The sequence below is a fragment of the Eretmochelys imbricata genome, chromosome 9 (genome assembly GCF_965152235.1).
Source record: "Eretmochelys imbricata isolate rEreImb1 chromosome 9, rEreImb1.hap1, whole genome shotgun sequence".
NCBI classification, from domain to species: Eukaryota; Metazoa; Chordata; order Testudines; family Cheloniidae; genus Eretmochelys; species Eretmochelys imbricata.
Window position 1 is genome coordinate 33,258,742 of NC_135580.1, and position 17,597 is coordinate 33,276,338.

At 39.7% G+C, this 17,597-nt stretch overlaps 1 protein-coding gene across 8 annotated transcripts in view; it reads left to right on the forward strand.

The window, feature by feature from the left end:
- TRIP12 (thyroid hormone receptor interactor 12) overlaps positions 1–17,597 on the forward strand; it is a 152,351-nt gene that overhangs the window by 108,725 nt on the left and 26,029 nt on the right. For 6 of the 8 annotated variants that reach the window (XR_013347117.1, XM_077826439.1, XM_077826438.1 and 3 more), the window contains 10 exons: positions 811–962; positions 8,975–9,147; positions 9,687–9,760; positions 9,845–10,044; positions 10,989–11,116; positions 11,384–11,535; positions 12,340–12,482; positions 14,155–14,311; positions 16,645–16,743; positions 17,283–17,397. Coding sequence is in view for 7 of the 8 variants with exons in the window: in XM_077826439.1 (XP_077682565.1) it covers positions 811–962; positions 8,975–9,147; positions 9,687–9,760; positions 9,845–10,044; positions 10,989–11,116; positions 11,384–11,535; positions 12,340–12,482; positions 14,155–14,311; positions 16,645–16,743; positions 17,283–17,397 (1,393 nt within the window). In the remaining variant the exon portion in view is untranslated. The remainder of the gene's footprint in view (positions 1–810; positions 963–8,974; positions 9,148–9,686; positions 9,761–9,844; positions 10,045–10,988; positions 11,117–11,383; positions 11,536–12,339; positions 12,483–14,154; positions 14,312–16,644; positions 16,744–17,282; positions 17,398–17,597) is intronic. The other 2 variants (XM_077826442.1, XM_077826445.1) reach the window with 1 other exon arrangement.

The following is a 17,597-nucleotide window of genomic DNA, read 5'->3' on the forward strand; positions in this document are numbered from 1 at the left end:
GGAGTAATGTAAGCGATTGCTTTGGCTCATCAAAGAAAAGCACTATTTGAAAGATGAAAATGTGTAAGAATGATCTGAAACTTCCATTAAATTTAATGCCCATAGCTAAAAGGGGGGGAAGGAGTGTGAATATTTTAAATCTGTAAGGCTGTTACTGGGTTCTAGTAAACTTAGAAGTAAAGATGTGGTTCTGTGTAGCAAATCATTTGGCAGTTTTGGTTATCTTTGTGTTGACTATTAGGTCATCTTAATATTTATAGCAATTTCAAGAGACACGGCATTTAAAATAAAATCTTAATGGTTACATTGTTTCAGGATGCATAAGATCTCTTTAAGACCTAGTATGTGCCAATTTTATTCCAGTCTTCAATATCAAATGAAGGACACTTGGAAGAGTGTGTTTGTAGAAAACTCTGCATATTTTAGCATATGATAGGTGTTTGTAGTAAGGCAAATCCAAAAAGCTTACCAACCTCTGTTTTTAAGCAGTTGTCCACGTGAACCAGTCTGTGCAATAATTTGTAAAGCCCATTATCTAAACATATTTAAGTTGTGATTTTTTTTTTCTTTTTAAAAAATAAGTGACAATGTGCTGCTATTGAAATGCAGTAAAGAGAACCTGATAGTAACAAATAATTTATGATATACAAGTATTGCTGTCCGTTTTTGCACTTAGCAGCTTTGGAGAACACTGGTGCATTAATAGCTAAAGTAAATTATTTTGCATTGTATGGCTAAATTAACATATTAATGCTCACAAAGCTGTTCAATAGAAAATATAACTAAAAAATGTGTTACCTTCAACTACAGCCTCCTGAAGAAGAATCTCTTGGAAGATTAGAGCCAGTAGGAAATGCACCCTTGTTGGCATTAGTCCACAAAATGAACAACTGTCTCAGTCAGATGGAGCAGTTTCCTGTCAAAGTGCATGATTTTCCAAGTGGAAATGGAACAGGGAGCAGGTAAGGATTAATGCTCAGGTAACCCCTTTTTGCTGGAAGTTGCTGGTTTCTAGCACTTGTCTCAGTGCTGGTAAAGTTTCAAGAGGTAATAGAAAACTTTGGCCTCCCTCAAAGAAAAAGGGAGCAATTATGCAGCTGGCGTTTGTCTTCAACTAATAGTTGTAAATATAACCATAGTGAGTGAGCATTGAACCTGGAATCTCAAGAAGACTATTTTAAAATATAAATTATAGGTGGAGGTGCATAAAAGTTAATGCAAACTTTTAAACTGAAACTCTTGAAACTTGCTTTGTTTCCTGCATAAAAAACTTGGCATGTTAATGGATTAATTCTCTTAAACCTAAACTGAAGATTGTGTGCCTCAGTTTAGTCAGTGGAAAATGGACTTACTGCTACATGAGAAATCAATATTTTTCTTTGAGTGCTGGTCCCAGCGAGTATTCCGCTGTGGGTACACATGCTTTGAAACTGGGGAGTTCTGAAAGCAGTGTCCAGTGGTCTGCACGTGCGCCCTGTCTTGTCTTGTGTCCTCAACCAAGGAGATAAAGGGTGGGGCAGGATGGACCCACTGTCTCTCCAGTTCCTTCTCACAGCTGCATGGTCTGGGGCAGACCCTCTAGTGTCCAAGCTTCAGCTTTATCTCTAAAAAGATACTTTGATATTTGTAAATAATTTGTATATTCTAGAGTTTTAAAGGTTTTTTGTTTGTTTTTAGTGTTTTGAGTGAGGTGAGTCCTTTTCCCTGATCCAGTGAGCACGTCTCTCCCTCCCTCCCTCCATACCCTGTTTGGGTACTGAACTATGCCCACAAGTCCGGGCTTCAAAAGTTGTGCTTCCTGCCTGTTCTTCTCAATCAGCATTTACCACCAATGCTTCTTGTACTGCTTTGGGGAAGCCCACGTCACATAAAGGCTTAGTATTTGCCATTTGTTCCCCAGCTGTGCCCAGGAAGGGCAGGAGCTTTGCCTTAGGAAGCACATAACGTAAAAGGCTATGAGGCCACATGCTGGGGGATCCGTCCCCATACATCAGTCTGACTCAGCAAGGCGTGCGTCTCCTGCCACAATGTCCAGATCAGGAGTGAAGGAAGCTACCCACGTAGATCCCTCAGCAGGGTCTTGTCAGGAGAGCAGGGAGTGTTCTCATAACGTAAGTCTGTCTTCCTCCAAATCCACTTTGAAAAACTCTGATCTAGCCCTGCAAAAACCAAGCACTAGCTCAGCCCAAGAGAATTGAGTATGTTGTAAGTCTTGGAGACATGATAAGAAAGCCCACAACTCTAGGGCTCCGTCAGCAGTAGTTCACAATCTGGCAGTACCGGTGCCTCCAGCACTTCCCTAGCACAAACCCCAGGATGCACTGGCACTGACAGACCGATAGCCGAGAGCATAGATCACCCATGGTTCCACCTTTGTCTTCAGTGGTTGTGACACAGACTCTCTCTCTATTCTGGCTCCAGCAGTTTGGGCAGCCAGTACTGCTCTCACTCTGGGGAAAAGCCAAGACCTACAGTCCTCCTGCAGACATCTTAGGTCTTCCAGACCTGGAGTCTCCCACCCCTTTGGGTCCTTCCCTTTTGAGAGAGGTTATGACACCACCAGGGGAGCCAGCCTTTGGAAGTAGTATGTCTCTCATTTTATCTTTGGGCTATGATTTCCCTCCAGTGGTACCGTTGTTGAAACTGGAATCTGTTTTCTCCTCCTTGGGAGATTCTGAACCACCTGATGAACCATTATGCTTTTTCTCCTTCAAGACCCACCTTCCCAGTCTGAAGACCATGGTCAGCAATTTCCACCTCATCTGCCTTGGAACTGTTGGTATCCCATGCCTTGGGAACCACCACAACCCCCATTCAATTCACCCAATTTGCCATACTCAGGGCCATGGGACCAATACCATCCTACAGAGCGTACCTGGTCTTCTAGGGAGTCGCCCCTCCCCTTGGTTTTGAGGGGACAAATGGAGCTGCTTCTGGATCCTTCAAAGGAGGAGAAGCAGTAAGTGGTAGTTTCACCGGATCCGAAAAGATTGCTGTTTTCACTGTCGGATGAAGTGATGATTTGATGTCTCCATCTTCTCTTTCTCTCCTTCCTCCCAGTGACTGTAAACTGTGCCAGAACTTTCTTGCAGAATAGCAGGGCAGCTGTGTATTCCTCTTGAGGTTCAGGATCCTCAACACAAGCTCCGGGTTATCCTTCAGTCCTCTGGCTCCAGTAGAATAGCACTCCCAGTTAACAAAGTCATCCTGAACCCAGTTAGGGTGGCCTGGCATACCCCAGCTACTTACTCCCCTACTACTAAGAGGGCAGAGAAACAGTACTATGTCCTAACCAAGAGAGTGAAATGTGTGTTTTCAACCTGCTCCTAATTCTTTAGTAGTGCAAGCTGCAACCGAGATCTAGGCAGCAACACCCCTGTTGTTCCCCTACTGATAAGGAGGGCAAGTGTCTCAACTTATTGGGAAGGAAGGTCTTTTCTTCTAGCCTGTAGTTCAGGATAACAAATTAGCAAGCAGGACTGGCTAAGTGAGACTTCCTGAACTACTTGAAAGTTGCTGACTTTATGTATAGTATCTCACAGCAGGACAGAGCTCATTTCTAGGCTCTCATAGAGGAAGACAAAATGGTTGCCAGGATTGCTCTCCAATCAGCAGTAGATGCGGCTGATGAATCTTCCAGGGCAATGGCTACTGCCACTGTCATGCATAGGGAGTCATGGCTCCATGTTTTGGGATTTCCCAGGGAGGGTCCAGAACATTGTTGAGAACCTGTTTAATCAGAAGACAGATAAGTCCTTACACACTTTAAAGGACTCCAAGCGCACCCTCTGCTCTCAGGAGGTATATACACCTGCCACAAAGAGAACATTCCACTGGCAACAATACAAGCTAGACTGATGGCTGAGCAGTTCTTCCACCAGAGACCTTATGAACTATGCCATAAGAGGCAGAGAGCTCAAAAGACCTGCTTTCCCACGTCTTTTGCAGTTGGTTCCTCATGCCAATCCCAACCCTCAGCTAAACATTATTGTTTGACTGACTATAGCTCAGGAGCTGCAAACAATTGAACGCAACACCTCCCAACTCCCACATGCCTTTTTGGGGGTTGTCTAGCACACTCTCTATACCTAGAGTGCAACAAATTGGTGCTCAGCTTCATCTATTCCAGCTATCCAATAGTTTGTGCCCCAACCCCTCCAGAACCCTCTTTCCCACCCCTCTCAGGGGCCATTCTCATGAGAACATTCTCGGACAAGAAGTGGAAACGCTTACAATGAGGAGTGATAGAATGGATTCCTCTTTAGTAACAAAGGAGTAGTTTTTACTCAACATATTTCCTAGTTCCCAGAAAGAGAGCAATTGGAGACCATTATTCTTGACCATTTTAAGTGCTTTATTGGCAAACTCAAGTTTCACAGGGTCATGTTAGCATCTATAAGTCTATCCCCATAAAAAGACATGGCTTACAGCTATCAGCATGAGTGACTCCTATTTTCACAAGAACATCTATCCCGCTCACTGACACTTTCATAGATTGATAGTTGGCTATGACCACTTTTAGTACAGAATATGCCGTTTCCTCATTGCTACCACTCCCAGGTTGGTGAGTTTCCCCATATGTTCTCTGTCATAGAAGCCTATATTAGATACCATAGTTTCAGTCTTCCCTTACCTCAGCAATTAGCTTCTTGTTGACAGGTTATACCAAGAGGCCCAGGCATCTATTTTGACAATGCTACAACTCCTCTCCTCCCTGAGCGTTAGCATGAACACCAAAAATTACCTTCTCCCCCCTGCACACGCTTTGGACTTGATTGGGATGCCCTTAATTTCGATCACTGGAAGGACTTACTTGCAGAGAAACAGGATTCAGGCTATGAACATCACCATAGATCAGCTCATAATCAACACCAGAGTGCCTATCAAAACTTCTCTTTCCTAGGCCATATGGCCTTATGCACTTACATCACCTTTAGCAAGACTGACTTTGTTGCCTATAAGCATGGCTTGAAATTGTGTACCTGTCAAACTGACAGTCCATTAGCACCTTATTTTGCTGTTCCTATCCAAGCGGTATAGTCCCTGTCATGGTGGAAGAATCCCCATCAGTTTTGCGTCTGTTTTTCCTTCCTCATCTCTGCACCAGACAGCATGATCGTTACAGGCCCATCCCTGTTGGGTTGGGGAGCTCACATGGACAACAGTACAGCGTAAGGTACCTGAACATCTTGAGAATTCAGGATACATATCAATGTTCTACAGCTACAAGCAGTTTGAAGGGCTTGCAAATCTTTCTTCTGTTTAAGGTCACGATGCCCTCATGTCAGATAACTTCACAAGTCTCTTACATTAACAAACATGGAGGCGTGAGCTCTACACCCCTGTACACAGAAGCGATCAGTCTGTGAACTGGTATATTGGCAACTGGATTACTCTGTCAGCAGTCTACCTCCCAGGAAACCAGAATGTGCTAGAAAACTTGCAGTCAATCACGTGTGGAAGCTTCACGACTCTATGGTAAACCACATTTTTGATCCCTGGGGAGCCCCCCCTGCCCCCGCCCCCCATGGACCTGTTTGTCTATCCAACATATACTGTTCCACGGGAGCCCTAGGTCAACACTCAGAGGGTGACAATCTTACACCTTCCATGGTCAGATCATCTGAACTTTGCTTTGCCTCCGTTACACCACCTACCTAGAGTTTTGGTCAGACAGATCATGAGTTACTTTCATTGCCCCAAACTGTCCTACACAGTTTTGGTTCCCTAATATCCTATGCATGTCTGCTCAGGCACCAATCATTATTTCTACATTTCCTGGTCTCCTGACTTGGGAACAGCAACATCAGGCACCCTATGCCTCTGTCTAGCAGGTTCTGGAAAGGCTTAATCAGTACTTTCTGCCTATAATAGCGTACTGCTCAATGGAACTTGAACCTTGTTCTCTCAGTACTCACCAAACCTCCTTTTGAATCATTAGCTTCTTGCTCCATGTCTATCTTCTCCTCCATGAAGGTTGCATTCCTGGTAGCAATCACCTCAGCCAGGAGGGCTGGTGAGTTTGGGGCATTGATCATGGATTGTCATTATGCTTTGTTTCATTACATTCAAACCCTAAATTCACCCCCCTGGCCCCCAAGTAGACTTTCACCTGACTCAGTCTATCCACTTACCTGTGTTCTTTCCAAAACCTCATGCAGCCTCCGAAGAAAGGAGGCTCCATTCCCTTGATGTTAGACAAGCCTTTACCTGCAGAAAATAAAAACAATCTCAGGAAATCCCATAAACTATTTGCTGCCTCAGCAGAAATGGTCCAGGGTCAGGTTATAGTCTCGAAATGAATCTCAGGCTATATTTTGCTCTATCAGCTGTCTAATCATCCCCTTCCTTATGGAGTAAGTGTTTTTCACAAGAGCGCAAGCAACATCTATGGCATCGCTTCAAGAGGTGCCTCTATTTGATATTTGAGACTGCTACATTTGCAAGATAGTCACAGGATTCCTCTGCCAGTTCATCTTTTGGAACAGTAATCCTTTGTTTGGCTCTAGCACCTCAGACCTCACGCCCTTCTCTCTGTTTGAGTACTGCTTGTCAGCCACCACAGTGGAATACACATAGGAGCCAGCACTTGAAAAAGAGAAAGTTAGTTACCTTATATTAACTGGACGGTCTCTGAGACATGCTCCCTATCTATATTCTACTACCAGCCATCCTTTTCCCCTATGCTTTGGATCTCCTCTGATTCTCGACAGAGAAGGAACTGGCGAGGTGGTCAATCCACCCCTCCCTTTTTCTCCTCAGTCAAAAGCATGAGGTGAGCCAGGGCGCAAGTGTGGACCAATGGACATTGCTTTCAAAGTTCTCCAGTTCAGGGCACACAGGAGCACATGTATACCCACAGTGGAATGCACATGGGAGGCTCATTGAGATATGTGACCCCTGATACTATAAGCTAAGTAACTTTCTCATTTCACTTTGGAAGAGTTTATCTTGTGATGTTTGTATTACAATGCTAATGTTTGTATTGCATAATATAAAAGAAGACTTAATTTTCTTGCGTAATTATGCAGTTGAGTGACAGTTGCTCACAAACAATTTTAAAAACACATGTATGGAAAAGTTGGTATTGTACGTACCAGGTCTGTCTTCTAAACTTGGTTTGAGGCAAATTATTAATATACTGTAAAATTTAAAATTTATGTACAAGTCAGAGTCTAAGCAACAAGTTTTTATAACGATTAAGGTTTTTGACTATATTCAATTCACTTCTGTACTTGAATATAGCTCCTAATGCAAGATGATCAAGCATTCATTTGCTGTCCTAGATCTAATTTGCCATAATCTATCATAAGAACTTTAAAGGTAATTTGGTGGGAGTAATTAGCAAATAATCTGGGAAGTTTAGTATCTTCAATAATGAGAATTACACATCTTTTTATTAATTACGTCCTAATCAATGCTTTTTATTTACCATTAATGACTTCAGTTCCTGTTGTCATACAGCATGTGTTTAAATGTGTGTCAGTGATATGGTTTATATTGCTAAAGACTGTGTCATAGGTGTGCAAAGATGGAAAGATTTTGGGGGAGACTTTTTACTGGGGTGGGTGTGGAACTCTGAAAGTCTCTCCCCTGTTTTTGGTCCAGGCTTAGTTTTAGGAACTCCTTAGATTTGTTGTAATATGCTACTTTTGCTAAAGGACAAGATTAACTGCTAATGGGAATTACACTTTTCAAATGGATGGTATCTTCTTTGCTGTGGATATCTTTCTTGGGAGTAGGAGGAAATATGTGGAGTTTAATTAAATTTTAAAGCAAAATCTGAGATACCAAGATACTTTCTCTTTGGGGCAGAGACCATCATCTTTTGTTCTGTTCATACAGTGCCTAGCACAATGGAGTCCTGGTCGAAGATTAGGGCTCCTAAGACCGGTTTACTTTCAAATCAAAGTATTTAATTAGATTTGTGTGGAATATTCAACATGCTGCATACCTTTTTAACCAAGGCATACTGTGATAAATTTAATCTGCAGTTTCCTATGAATTTTGGAGTAAATTTTGCATTGTAACTGGTGCATGTTTTAATTTTCTCATTAAATTTCTCAGTTCATGCAATTTGACTAATCAGTGGAACAAATACAAATTTTATCAATTTCTGATTCAAATATTTGTTGGACCTTTTTAGAAAGGGAAGTCTAGCAGAGAATTGTCATTGGTAGATTACTAAGGACCTGGTAGACCGGACCTGTACTAAAGGGTTTAAAACTTCTGGTAGCCTCCATTCCTCCACTAGTACTTGGAGGTCAGGAGCAGCACTAGAAGGCTTAGTGTTTCAAGCTGCATCATCTGGAAAGAAGTGAACTGCAGATTAGATAAATGGAGAGTATATGGTACGGCAATGAGCAGAGAAACAGAAGATGGAGCATACATAGGAACTAAATAAAACAGATACTGAAAAAAACAGATGCAAACCAGAGTGTTTAAAAAAAAAAAAAAAAAAAAAACAGCAAGTTAAAGGCAAAACTCAATAAGGATAAAGTGAATTGATAAGGGAAATGTGCAGTACAAAACAAAAAACAGCAAAAAAGGATGGAAAATACTTCCATATTTAAATGAGACTCAAAACTGAATAAGATGAAGCCACTTCTGACTAAACGTTCGGCATTTACGTTTGAAGATTGTGCCAAAAGCCTCATTCGATTTGGGCATCCAAATGGCCTTATCCTTTCCTTTTAGCATATGCAGCCCCCTCTGAAAATCAAGTCATTTTATATGGGTTCCTAGTTTGACTTCTGGTGCTTGGCTTTAAGCATCAGAGTTTTAAAATATTAGCCTCAGCCTTGATAGCTTAAAATTTCTTAGTCTGTTTTCCAGAATGAGTCAATTTGAGTATGAACATTTGAAAGTTTCTATTATTTGTAACTGAATCTTGTGTGTATGTAATGCATTGATTATACAAATGAACAAAGAAAATAGAATAACTGTAGCAACTTTTTTCACAAATTATCTTGAGTTTTTCTCTCAACAGAGGATCCCAAGCTTTAAAATTTTTCAACACACATCAATTAAAATGCCAGCTGCAAAGACATCCAGATTGTGCTAACGTGAAACAGTGGAAGGGTGGACCTGTGAAGATAGATCCCCTGGCTTTGGTGCAAGCCATTGAAAGATACCTTGTAGTTAGAGGTATTTATATCTTGATGTCTTGTACAGTGCCGTACAACCTGCTGGTGCTTAATATATTTAGAAATAACCAAAACAAATAAGATGTCATGTTAAAGTCTGCATAAATCTCTTATCAGAGCGCTATAAAAGTAAATGTCGGGGCAGTATTAAAGACAGAAGATAAATTTGTTCAGCTGTCTGGTTAGGCTTACTCACTTTGTAGCTGTCTAGGTTTTCTCTTCCTAGAAGCAAGATTTTGTTTTATCAGTACCAAATCTTACATTGCATGTAGTGTATGGTGCTACAGCCTCTCAATCATCCCACAGGCTGATGCTGTCCTCCTATATATACGGTGTAGACCTTCCAGTGTTGGTGCTAAGACTGAACATGACTTACGTCTCCTAAACGTTAATTCTGTTTTAATGTGTAGTTGATATTTTCAAACTGATGAATCTCTGGAAACACAATGATATGGGATTAATATTTACATGTATTATGAATAATCAGTTAAATTTCCTTATTCTGAAGTGCAAATAAGGACATGCAATTTGTCTTGGTAGGATATGGAAGAGTCAGAGAAGATGATGAGGACAGTGATGATGATGGATCAGATGAAGAAATAGATGAATCTTTGGTAAGTTGCTATTCTCTGTATAGAGTTGTATGGTGAGACTAAGGAACCTGCTTCTTAACCTGTATTTACTTTGCTTTTATTGAGGCTGCTCAGTTCTTAAATTCAGGGAATGTGAGGCACAGACTGCAGTTTTACATTGGAGATCACTTGCTGCCATATAATATGACTGTGTATCAAGCAGTTAGACAGTTCAGTTTACAAGCTGAAGAGGAGAGGGAATCCACAGATGATGAAAGCAACCCTTTGGGAAGAGCTGGAATTTGGACTAAGACACACACCATATGGTAAGCTGGGCAGAGAGCAGGGAAGAATCTCTCTCTCCAAATTTGTGTTTATGCTTTTTAAAGGGGCGTGTATATATTAGGCCCCAATACTGTTGTAGCATCTCTGTTGTAGGTAGCCTATAAGTCTGCTTTTTGATCACTGAGCACCTTGATGGAAAAATACTTACTTTGTAGGATCTACATACCAAATACTGATTAGCAACAGTTAACATTCTTGGGACTATGTCAATCCCAGCTGATGGGGATGAATTGTTTGGAAATACAAAAATGAAAGGGGGCTTCTCAAATGAAAGAAACTAAATTAGGGGAAATATTATTTTATCAACCTTGAATAATTACAAACAATAGAGGAAAAATAGCCTGCTTCTCAAGGAACATTTTTGTGAGGCTTGCAAGTATTAATCGGTTTGGTAAAGCATAATAAAAAATGCCAGACAGGTGTGTTTTCTTTTAGTTTTTGTTTTGATTAAGGAATCTTCTGGGTATCAGTTGCATTGTCTCACTTAAGGCTGTAAGTTCCTCGAGGCAAAGGGCAGTCTTCTCTGTATGACTGGTACTGCATGTAGCACACTGATATTCAACAATGTCTTTATAACTGTTTGTTCGCACCTGTAGTGCATCGCAAAGTATGAAAGTGATCAAGAACAAAGAACATGTTTTAGACTGAGCGCACTTCCTCTCTTTGCCCCTTTCATACAATACATGAAGTTGGCCATTTGTTTACTACTTCCTTTCCCCTTCGCCCACCCCAGTATGTTCCATTTTCTCTTATCTTCCAACATTTGCACTTGGTGGCTCCACTAAATGTCTTGTTTGTTACTGCTTAAACTTTGCCACTGAAATGAAATTCTGGTAACCTGAGTGAATCTATCGTTAAACAGTTGTTTTATTTTCAGATCTTTTGTATTCCAGAACCATATTAATAAATGCTTCACAATTTTTAGGTACAAACCAGTGCGAGAGGATGAAGATGGTAACAAGGACTCTGTTGGTGGTAAAAGAGGAAGGGCACAAACTGCTCCCACAAAAACTTCGCCTAGAAATTCAAAAAAGCATGATGAGTTGTGGCATGGTACGTGTTTGTCATGGGGGGGATATGTAGGATTATGTGTGACAAAGAAAAAGTATTTTCTGTTTTGTATACCTTTAATAAAGAATCTCTATATATACTTCCTGAATTACAATTCAGTTTATAGTCAGGTTTTGTTTTGAGTAACTGATATTAAAAAACGAACAGAGTGCATATCCAAGAAGCTAAAGTTCAAACTGATAGAAGCGTAACTCATTAATCAACTAATTTGTTAGACAATAGAAATGATCTAGTTTTTTCTCTCCCTAGATGGTGTGTGCCCTTCAGTGTCAAATCCTTTAGAAGTTTACCTTGTATTTACACCGCCTGAAAATATAACATTTGAAGACCCCTCATTAGATGTTATCCTCCTTTTGAGAGTTTTACATGCTATCAGTCGATATTGGTATTACCTGTATGAAGTGAGTAATACATTTAATCACTTGGAAGGCTTTCTGTAAATCTGTAGACAACTGTCATTGCTAAAGGTATTGAGACAATACACAAATAAACTTTTTCAAAATGGTAAAAACATTACTCTACTGTAACTAGGTAAAAATCAGAGTGTTGAATGTTAGAGAATCCTTTTAATGTAAGGTGTGGAGTACAAAAACTCTTACAAGACTACAAAAATACAGCTGCAAATTTAGGATAGTAGAACTAAATATATTGCTATTTCCTTATTTAAGGAACATGTCTAAAATTTTTAATGCCCACCTCTAATTTAAATAGAATTTGAACACTTACTTGTTATCTGTACATCAGATAGGTGCTGAGACAAAAACAGTGTTTGAGAACATCCCTAATAATTCCTTTATCCATGAAGTGATGGAATATCACAGGTGTGATGCCCTCCACCCCCTGAATTTACCCTCTGTTGCTTTTGGTGATGGCTTTTGACTACTAGAGGGTTTTGTGATATCCAGTCAAACTCGGTGGTGTTCTCGTCTAAAAAGTCTTCAAATCTCCTCCTTTTCCCTCTAAACCAAAAGAGCAATACTTCTGAAGAGGGATGAAGGAAGTGAACAATGGAGGTTCTTTGGACCTCAGGTTGATCAGTCTTGGTAAGAACAGACACAGTAAAAGATCTCAAAGCATCCCCCCCCCCAAAAAAAAAAAAAAAAAAGCAATGAGTAATTAAAAAGAAATTGTAAAAAAAAGAGTTGGTATCTTTTTGAATTCCAATGCTTTTCTAAAATAGAGCACACTCTCTCTTGATCTCACAGAATGCAGTTTGCAAGGAGATTATTCCCACCACGGAATTTATCAACAGTAAACTGACAGCAAAAGCTAACAGGCAGCTTCAGGATCCTTTGGTAATCATGACAGGAAACATACCAACTTGGCTGACAGAGCTTGGAAAAACATGGTATGAAATGGCTGGCTTTCTACAACCCTTAAAACTTGACTTTGGTTTAATAAATCACTTTGTACTTTTACAGTTCAGTTATTCCCTCTTATACAGCATACATTGCTGTGTATCTCTAAAGAGTGAGAATGGTATTTATAGAAGTACAGGAGACTTCTCGGGTAACATGGTGATATATGGTTGATTCCCAGCATGTAGTATTGAATGTCTTAAATCATATTAATGTATTTAAACAAACTTGGATTGATTCCAATTGTCAGTGATAGTTGTGTGCACATTTTTAGGTTACTATTCCTAGGCTAGTGTTCTTGAGAACTTCAGCCATGTGATAACACGTGTAAGGCAAAAGAGCCCATATTTGGCTCCTGTTTGATATTTAATGCATTATTTGGGACATATTTCTGTATTCTTTCCCTGCTCTAGGCTCAGTCAAACCATTAGGATAGATCCTTTTATTTTCATGGCATTTTCACTTTTATTCCACAGTACCTTTAAGCTCTGAGGAGCACCAGGAAGTTAAACCCTGCATGTCAGTCAAATGCCCTAAACTGATTTTAAAATATTTTGAGAAGGAAATAACTAGACAAAAATCCATTAAGTTGCAGTTCATAGGGGAATATGTAATTTTACAGTAAAAAGAAAATACTGTATCTAAACCACTATTTGAAAACCAGTCCGTGTTCAGAGTTAGGGTTAAGCTTAAGAAATCCAAACAGTTGAAAGTATATGGCTAGCTAGTACCTTTAACTCTGTCCCTGTAATAATCTGAGAAACAGGAACAGAAGCAACCTTCTCTGTTCATAACCAGTGACAACAAAAACTGGAATCTGAATCATACAATAGTCTTATTTTAGCCTTTTTTAATTATTTTTTTAACACAGTCCTCGAAGTAGTTTTGAAATTTCTGACTGACATAAACCAAAATAATCTTTCCCCATTCCGTATGTTCCATAGACATGAATTATTGAAGTAAATCAAACTCAAAGCGCGTGCGCGCGTGTGTGTGTGTTTAAAAAAAAAAACCTAGGTCTAGATTATAAAATGGAAAGTAAATCCGAAAGATAGTGGAAGACTAAGCCTACTCTTACAAATAATTTAACATATACCTCTTAATACTACTCGCCTTGTAGGTTCTGAAAGATGAGTTGTAATGTCTTCTGCATATTTTTGTCTTCCACAAACTGCACATTTCTTAAAGCCCCCCTGAAAAATGAGGAAGTAGTAGTTGGCAATGATATAGTTGGTGCACCAATAAAGTGGCTTTCCAAATTAAGACATCCAGAACCTTGGGCTGTGGGCTTTTAAAGTCCTTGATTTGAAAATATTCCTTGTAAAATAGGTGTTAAGGAACTAAGAGGGATTAGTAACATTAAGTATACATCTTTGTTGTTTTCAAATATTTAGGTATAACCTTCACTCTCTGAATTTTCTAGCTTTCTAATGGTTGCTTTTTTAAAATCTTTGCAAAGTTTTTACTCTTAAATACCTGATCTCAAGCTTAGTCTCTTCTGTTCTCAGAAGTACCCTTTACACTAGGAAAAGTATCCTCTAAGGGGTGATACAACTGGCCTAACTCTCCAGTTTCAGGCATTATGAAACCTCTGTTTAGTCTACTTAAATTCTCAAGACTACAGATTTCCAGTATAAACTAACCAATTCTAACTCTTCACAGCCCATTTTTCTTTCCATTTGACACCCGGCAAATGCTGTTTTATGTAACTGCTTTTGATCGAGATCGAGCAATGCAGAGATTACTAGATACCAATCCAGAAATCAATCAGTCGGATTCTCAGGACAGCAGAGTGGCGCCGCGACTGGACAGGAAAAAAGTAAGTGTTATGCGAAAAGCCATTTCACAAGGGAGTGAGTAGTAGTAGTTTGCCATATGGATCATTCTTCCACAACTTCCACTGAAGGGAGATCTTAGTGTTTGCTCAAAATGACACAATCTCAGTTGTACTAGTACATATCTCAAGTGGATTTTTGAGACAAGGGCCAGTTGTAGGGGTGGCAGACTCCCAAAAGAATGAAGTGTATCCCAACTGAATATCTGCTATTGGGAAGCAGGGGTAGCTGGCACATGTTATGTAACAGCTCCCCAGCACATTTTGGATGTTTAACGATTGCAGATATTGCCTGCCTGTGGAATGTAAACTTTGTTGTTGAAAATATGTTTGCCACCTCTGTAGATGCCTTTTGTATAAGCACTTAAGGGTTCTATATTAGGCTTATCCTTGTTATATTCACCTGATTCAGTGTTTTCTATTGATACTGGAAAAGGCATATAAATGGTACACACCAGAAAAATATCCATATGCTTAAGTATTCAGTGTAATGCATTCTTGTACAGAGTATAACTATGAACCTAACACATGATGAGAAAATTGATAGCCTTGGCTTTTTAACTCGCTCCTGAACAGCCACCAGACCATAGTAGCTTATTGCCTGGACAACAGAGGAAGGAGACAAGATATCAGGAATGTGGCTTTCCTGGGTCACACCTTCTTAAATAACGTATCTGGGAACTATCGGCAATAGCTTGTCCTATTAAGGTCATCCTTCCTTTGTAATCCATTCCATGTGGTGGAGGGCTTCTGTCAGCCTCATAAACTGCTAACCGAGTCCCAGCCCACTGGTGGTACCCTACTGCCCTTTCCTTGTTCAAGGGTGAAGAGGATGCTGAGTGGGTAACATGTCAGCTGATCATTTTTACTATGATGCCCCAGTCCTAGGGCTGAGACTTTAAACTTTTTCTGGTCCAGAGCAAGAATGCTCCCTTATAGTACATACTCCTACAATTTTAGGACTACCAGTTCGCATTTGACATGAAACAACTTAATAAGAATTTTATATAAATAGTTCACCACTGAATACAACTTCTTGCTTATATAAAGTTAATACATTTTTAAAAGCAAATTATTTTACTTAGAAATCATAGAAATGTAGAGATGAAAGGGAATTTGAGAGGACATCTAGTCCAGCCTTGTGTCCTGCTGAAGCAGGACCAAATAAATGTAGACCATCCCTGACAGGTGCTTGTCCAACCTGTTTTTAAACCTTCAGTGACAAAGACTCCATGACCTCCCTTGAAACCTTCCTATTCTAGGGCTTAACTATCCTTATAGTAGGAAAAACTTTTCCTACTATCTAACCTAAATCTCCCTGGCTGCAGATTAAGCTCATTACTACTTGTCCTATCTTTAGTAGAACAGTTGATCACTATCCTGTTTTTATAAGAGCCCTGAACACATTTGAAGACTGTTATCAGGTCTTCTCTTCTCAAACTAAACACGCCCAGTTTTTAATCTTTCCTCATATGTCACATTTCCTAAACTTTTCATCATTTTTGTTGCTCATCTCCGGGCTCTCTATCTGTCTAATTTTGTCCATCTTTCTTGAAGTGTGACGCCCAAAACTGGACACAGGACTCCAGCTGGAGTCTTACCAGTGCCAAGTAGAGTAGACAGTTTACAGCTCATGTCTTACACGTGACAATCTTGTTAATACACTCCAGAATTGTTCGCTTTTTTTTTTTGCAACTGCATCACATTGTTGACTCTCTCATTCAATTTGTGATCTATTCTGAATCCAGATCCTTTTCAGCAGTACTATTCCGTAACCAGTTATGCCCCATTTTTGTATTTGTGCATTTGATTTTTATCTTCCTACATGCAGTATCTTTCAGTGATGGCCAGACTTGTTCTTCAATCTGTTAAGGCCACTTTGAATTCTGTTCCTGTTCTCCAGAATGTTAGCAACCCTGCCCACCTTGGTGTCATTCTCCAATTTTATAAGCATACTCTACTTCATTATGCAAGTCATCAATGAAAGTATTCAATAGTAACAGACCTGGGACAGACTCCTGTGGGAATCCACTAGGGAAGTCTTCAGTCTGACAGCAAACTATCATTAACTACTTTTTGAATGTCTCTTTTACCAGTTTTATACCTGCCTTATCATAATTTAATCTGGACCATATTTCCCTGCTTTCATAATGAAACCAGATCACGTGGGACTGTGCCAAAAGCTTTACTACAATCAATATAGTATGCAAACTTTCTCACTCCAAAATTTTGTTTCCTAGTGTTATAACTGCCTTGCTTGCTAAGGAATTGAGATTTGCAAAAATTAATTCTATTGCCTAAATGTCTCTAATGTGTAGCGCACTGTGAATAGAGAAGAGCTGTTGAAACAGGCAGAATCTGTGATGCAAGATCTAGGCAGTTCGAGAGCTATGTTGGAAATTCAGTATGAGAATGAAGTAAGTAATGGCTATGTGAAATGGATTAACCCTTTTTAATGAAAGTTCATACAAAAGCTGTAATTGCATTAGAATAACTTGGTCAGACTCTCTTCCATCCTACTACTGGCAGCTAAAAATTGCATCCACTAATGCATATCTACTTCTTCCAAATATGACTGGTTTCTGACTGTCCTCCGAATAGCTAAATGAAAAATACTTTTCAATTGCAAATGCACTGACTTAAGTTCAGCAGTCAGAAATGCGTTCACTTTAAAGTTCGAAAAAATCTTACTCCAGCAAACACATGTACATGTCTCTAGCTTGGTCGCTAGGTGACTTAATAAATACTCTGGTTGGTCAGTATCCCTTTTCAATGTATGAATTTTTGCTAGATTTCTGCAGGTTTATTAATAGTTTTTGATTATAGAAAGGCCTTTCCCTGGAGGAAGAAATTGTAGTGAATATAACTGTTATATATTATTGCACAGCTCACACTTAAAAATGTTCTGAATATTAAAATATTAATTTAAATGAAAAATTACCTTTTCTCTCTGAAGGTTGGCACAGGTCTAGGACCTACACTGGAGTTTTATGCACTTGTATCTCAGGAACTACAGAGAGCAGACTTAGGCCTCTGGAGAGGAGAAGAAGTAACTCTATCCAATCCAAAAGGTGACTGTTTTTCTGATTATCAATGTACTTTCAGCTGCTTCAGAAATTGTCCTATGGGCCTTAAAGCGTAATTCTACCCAAAACAGTGGTTGTCAAAGGTAACTTGTCATGGTTACTGGGCTAGTTGCACTGCTGCCCCTTTTCAGTGATCTCTGAGTGGAACCCCTTCCGCCCGCCCCCACAAATCAGGCCTTAGGTCT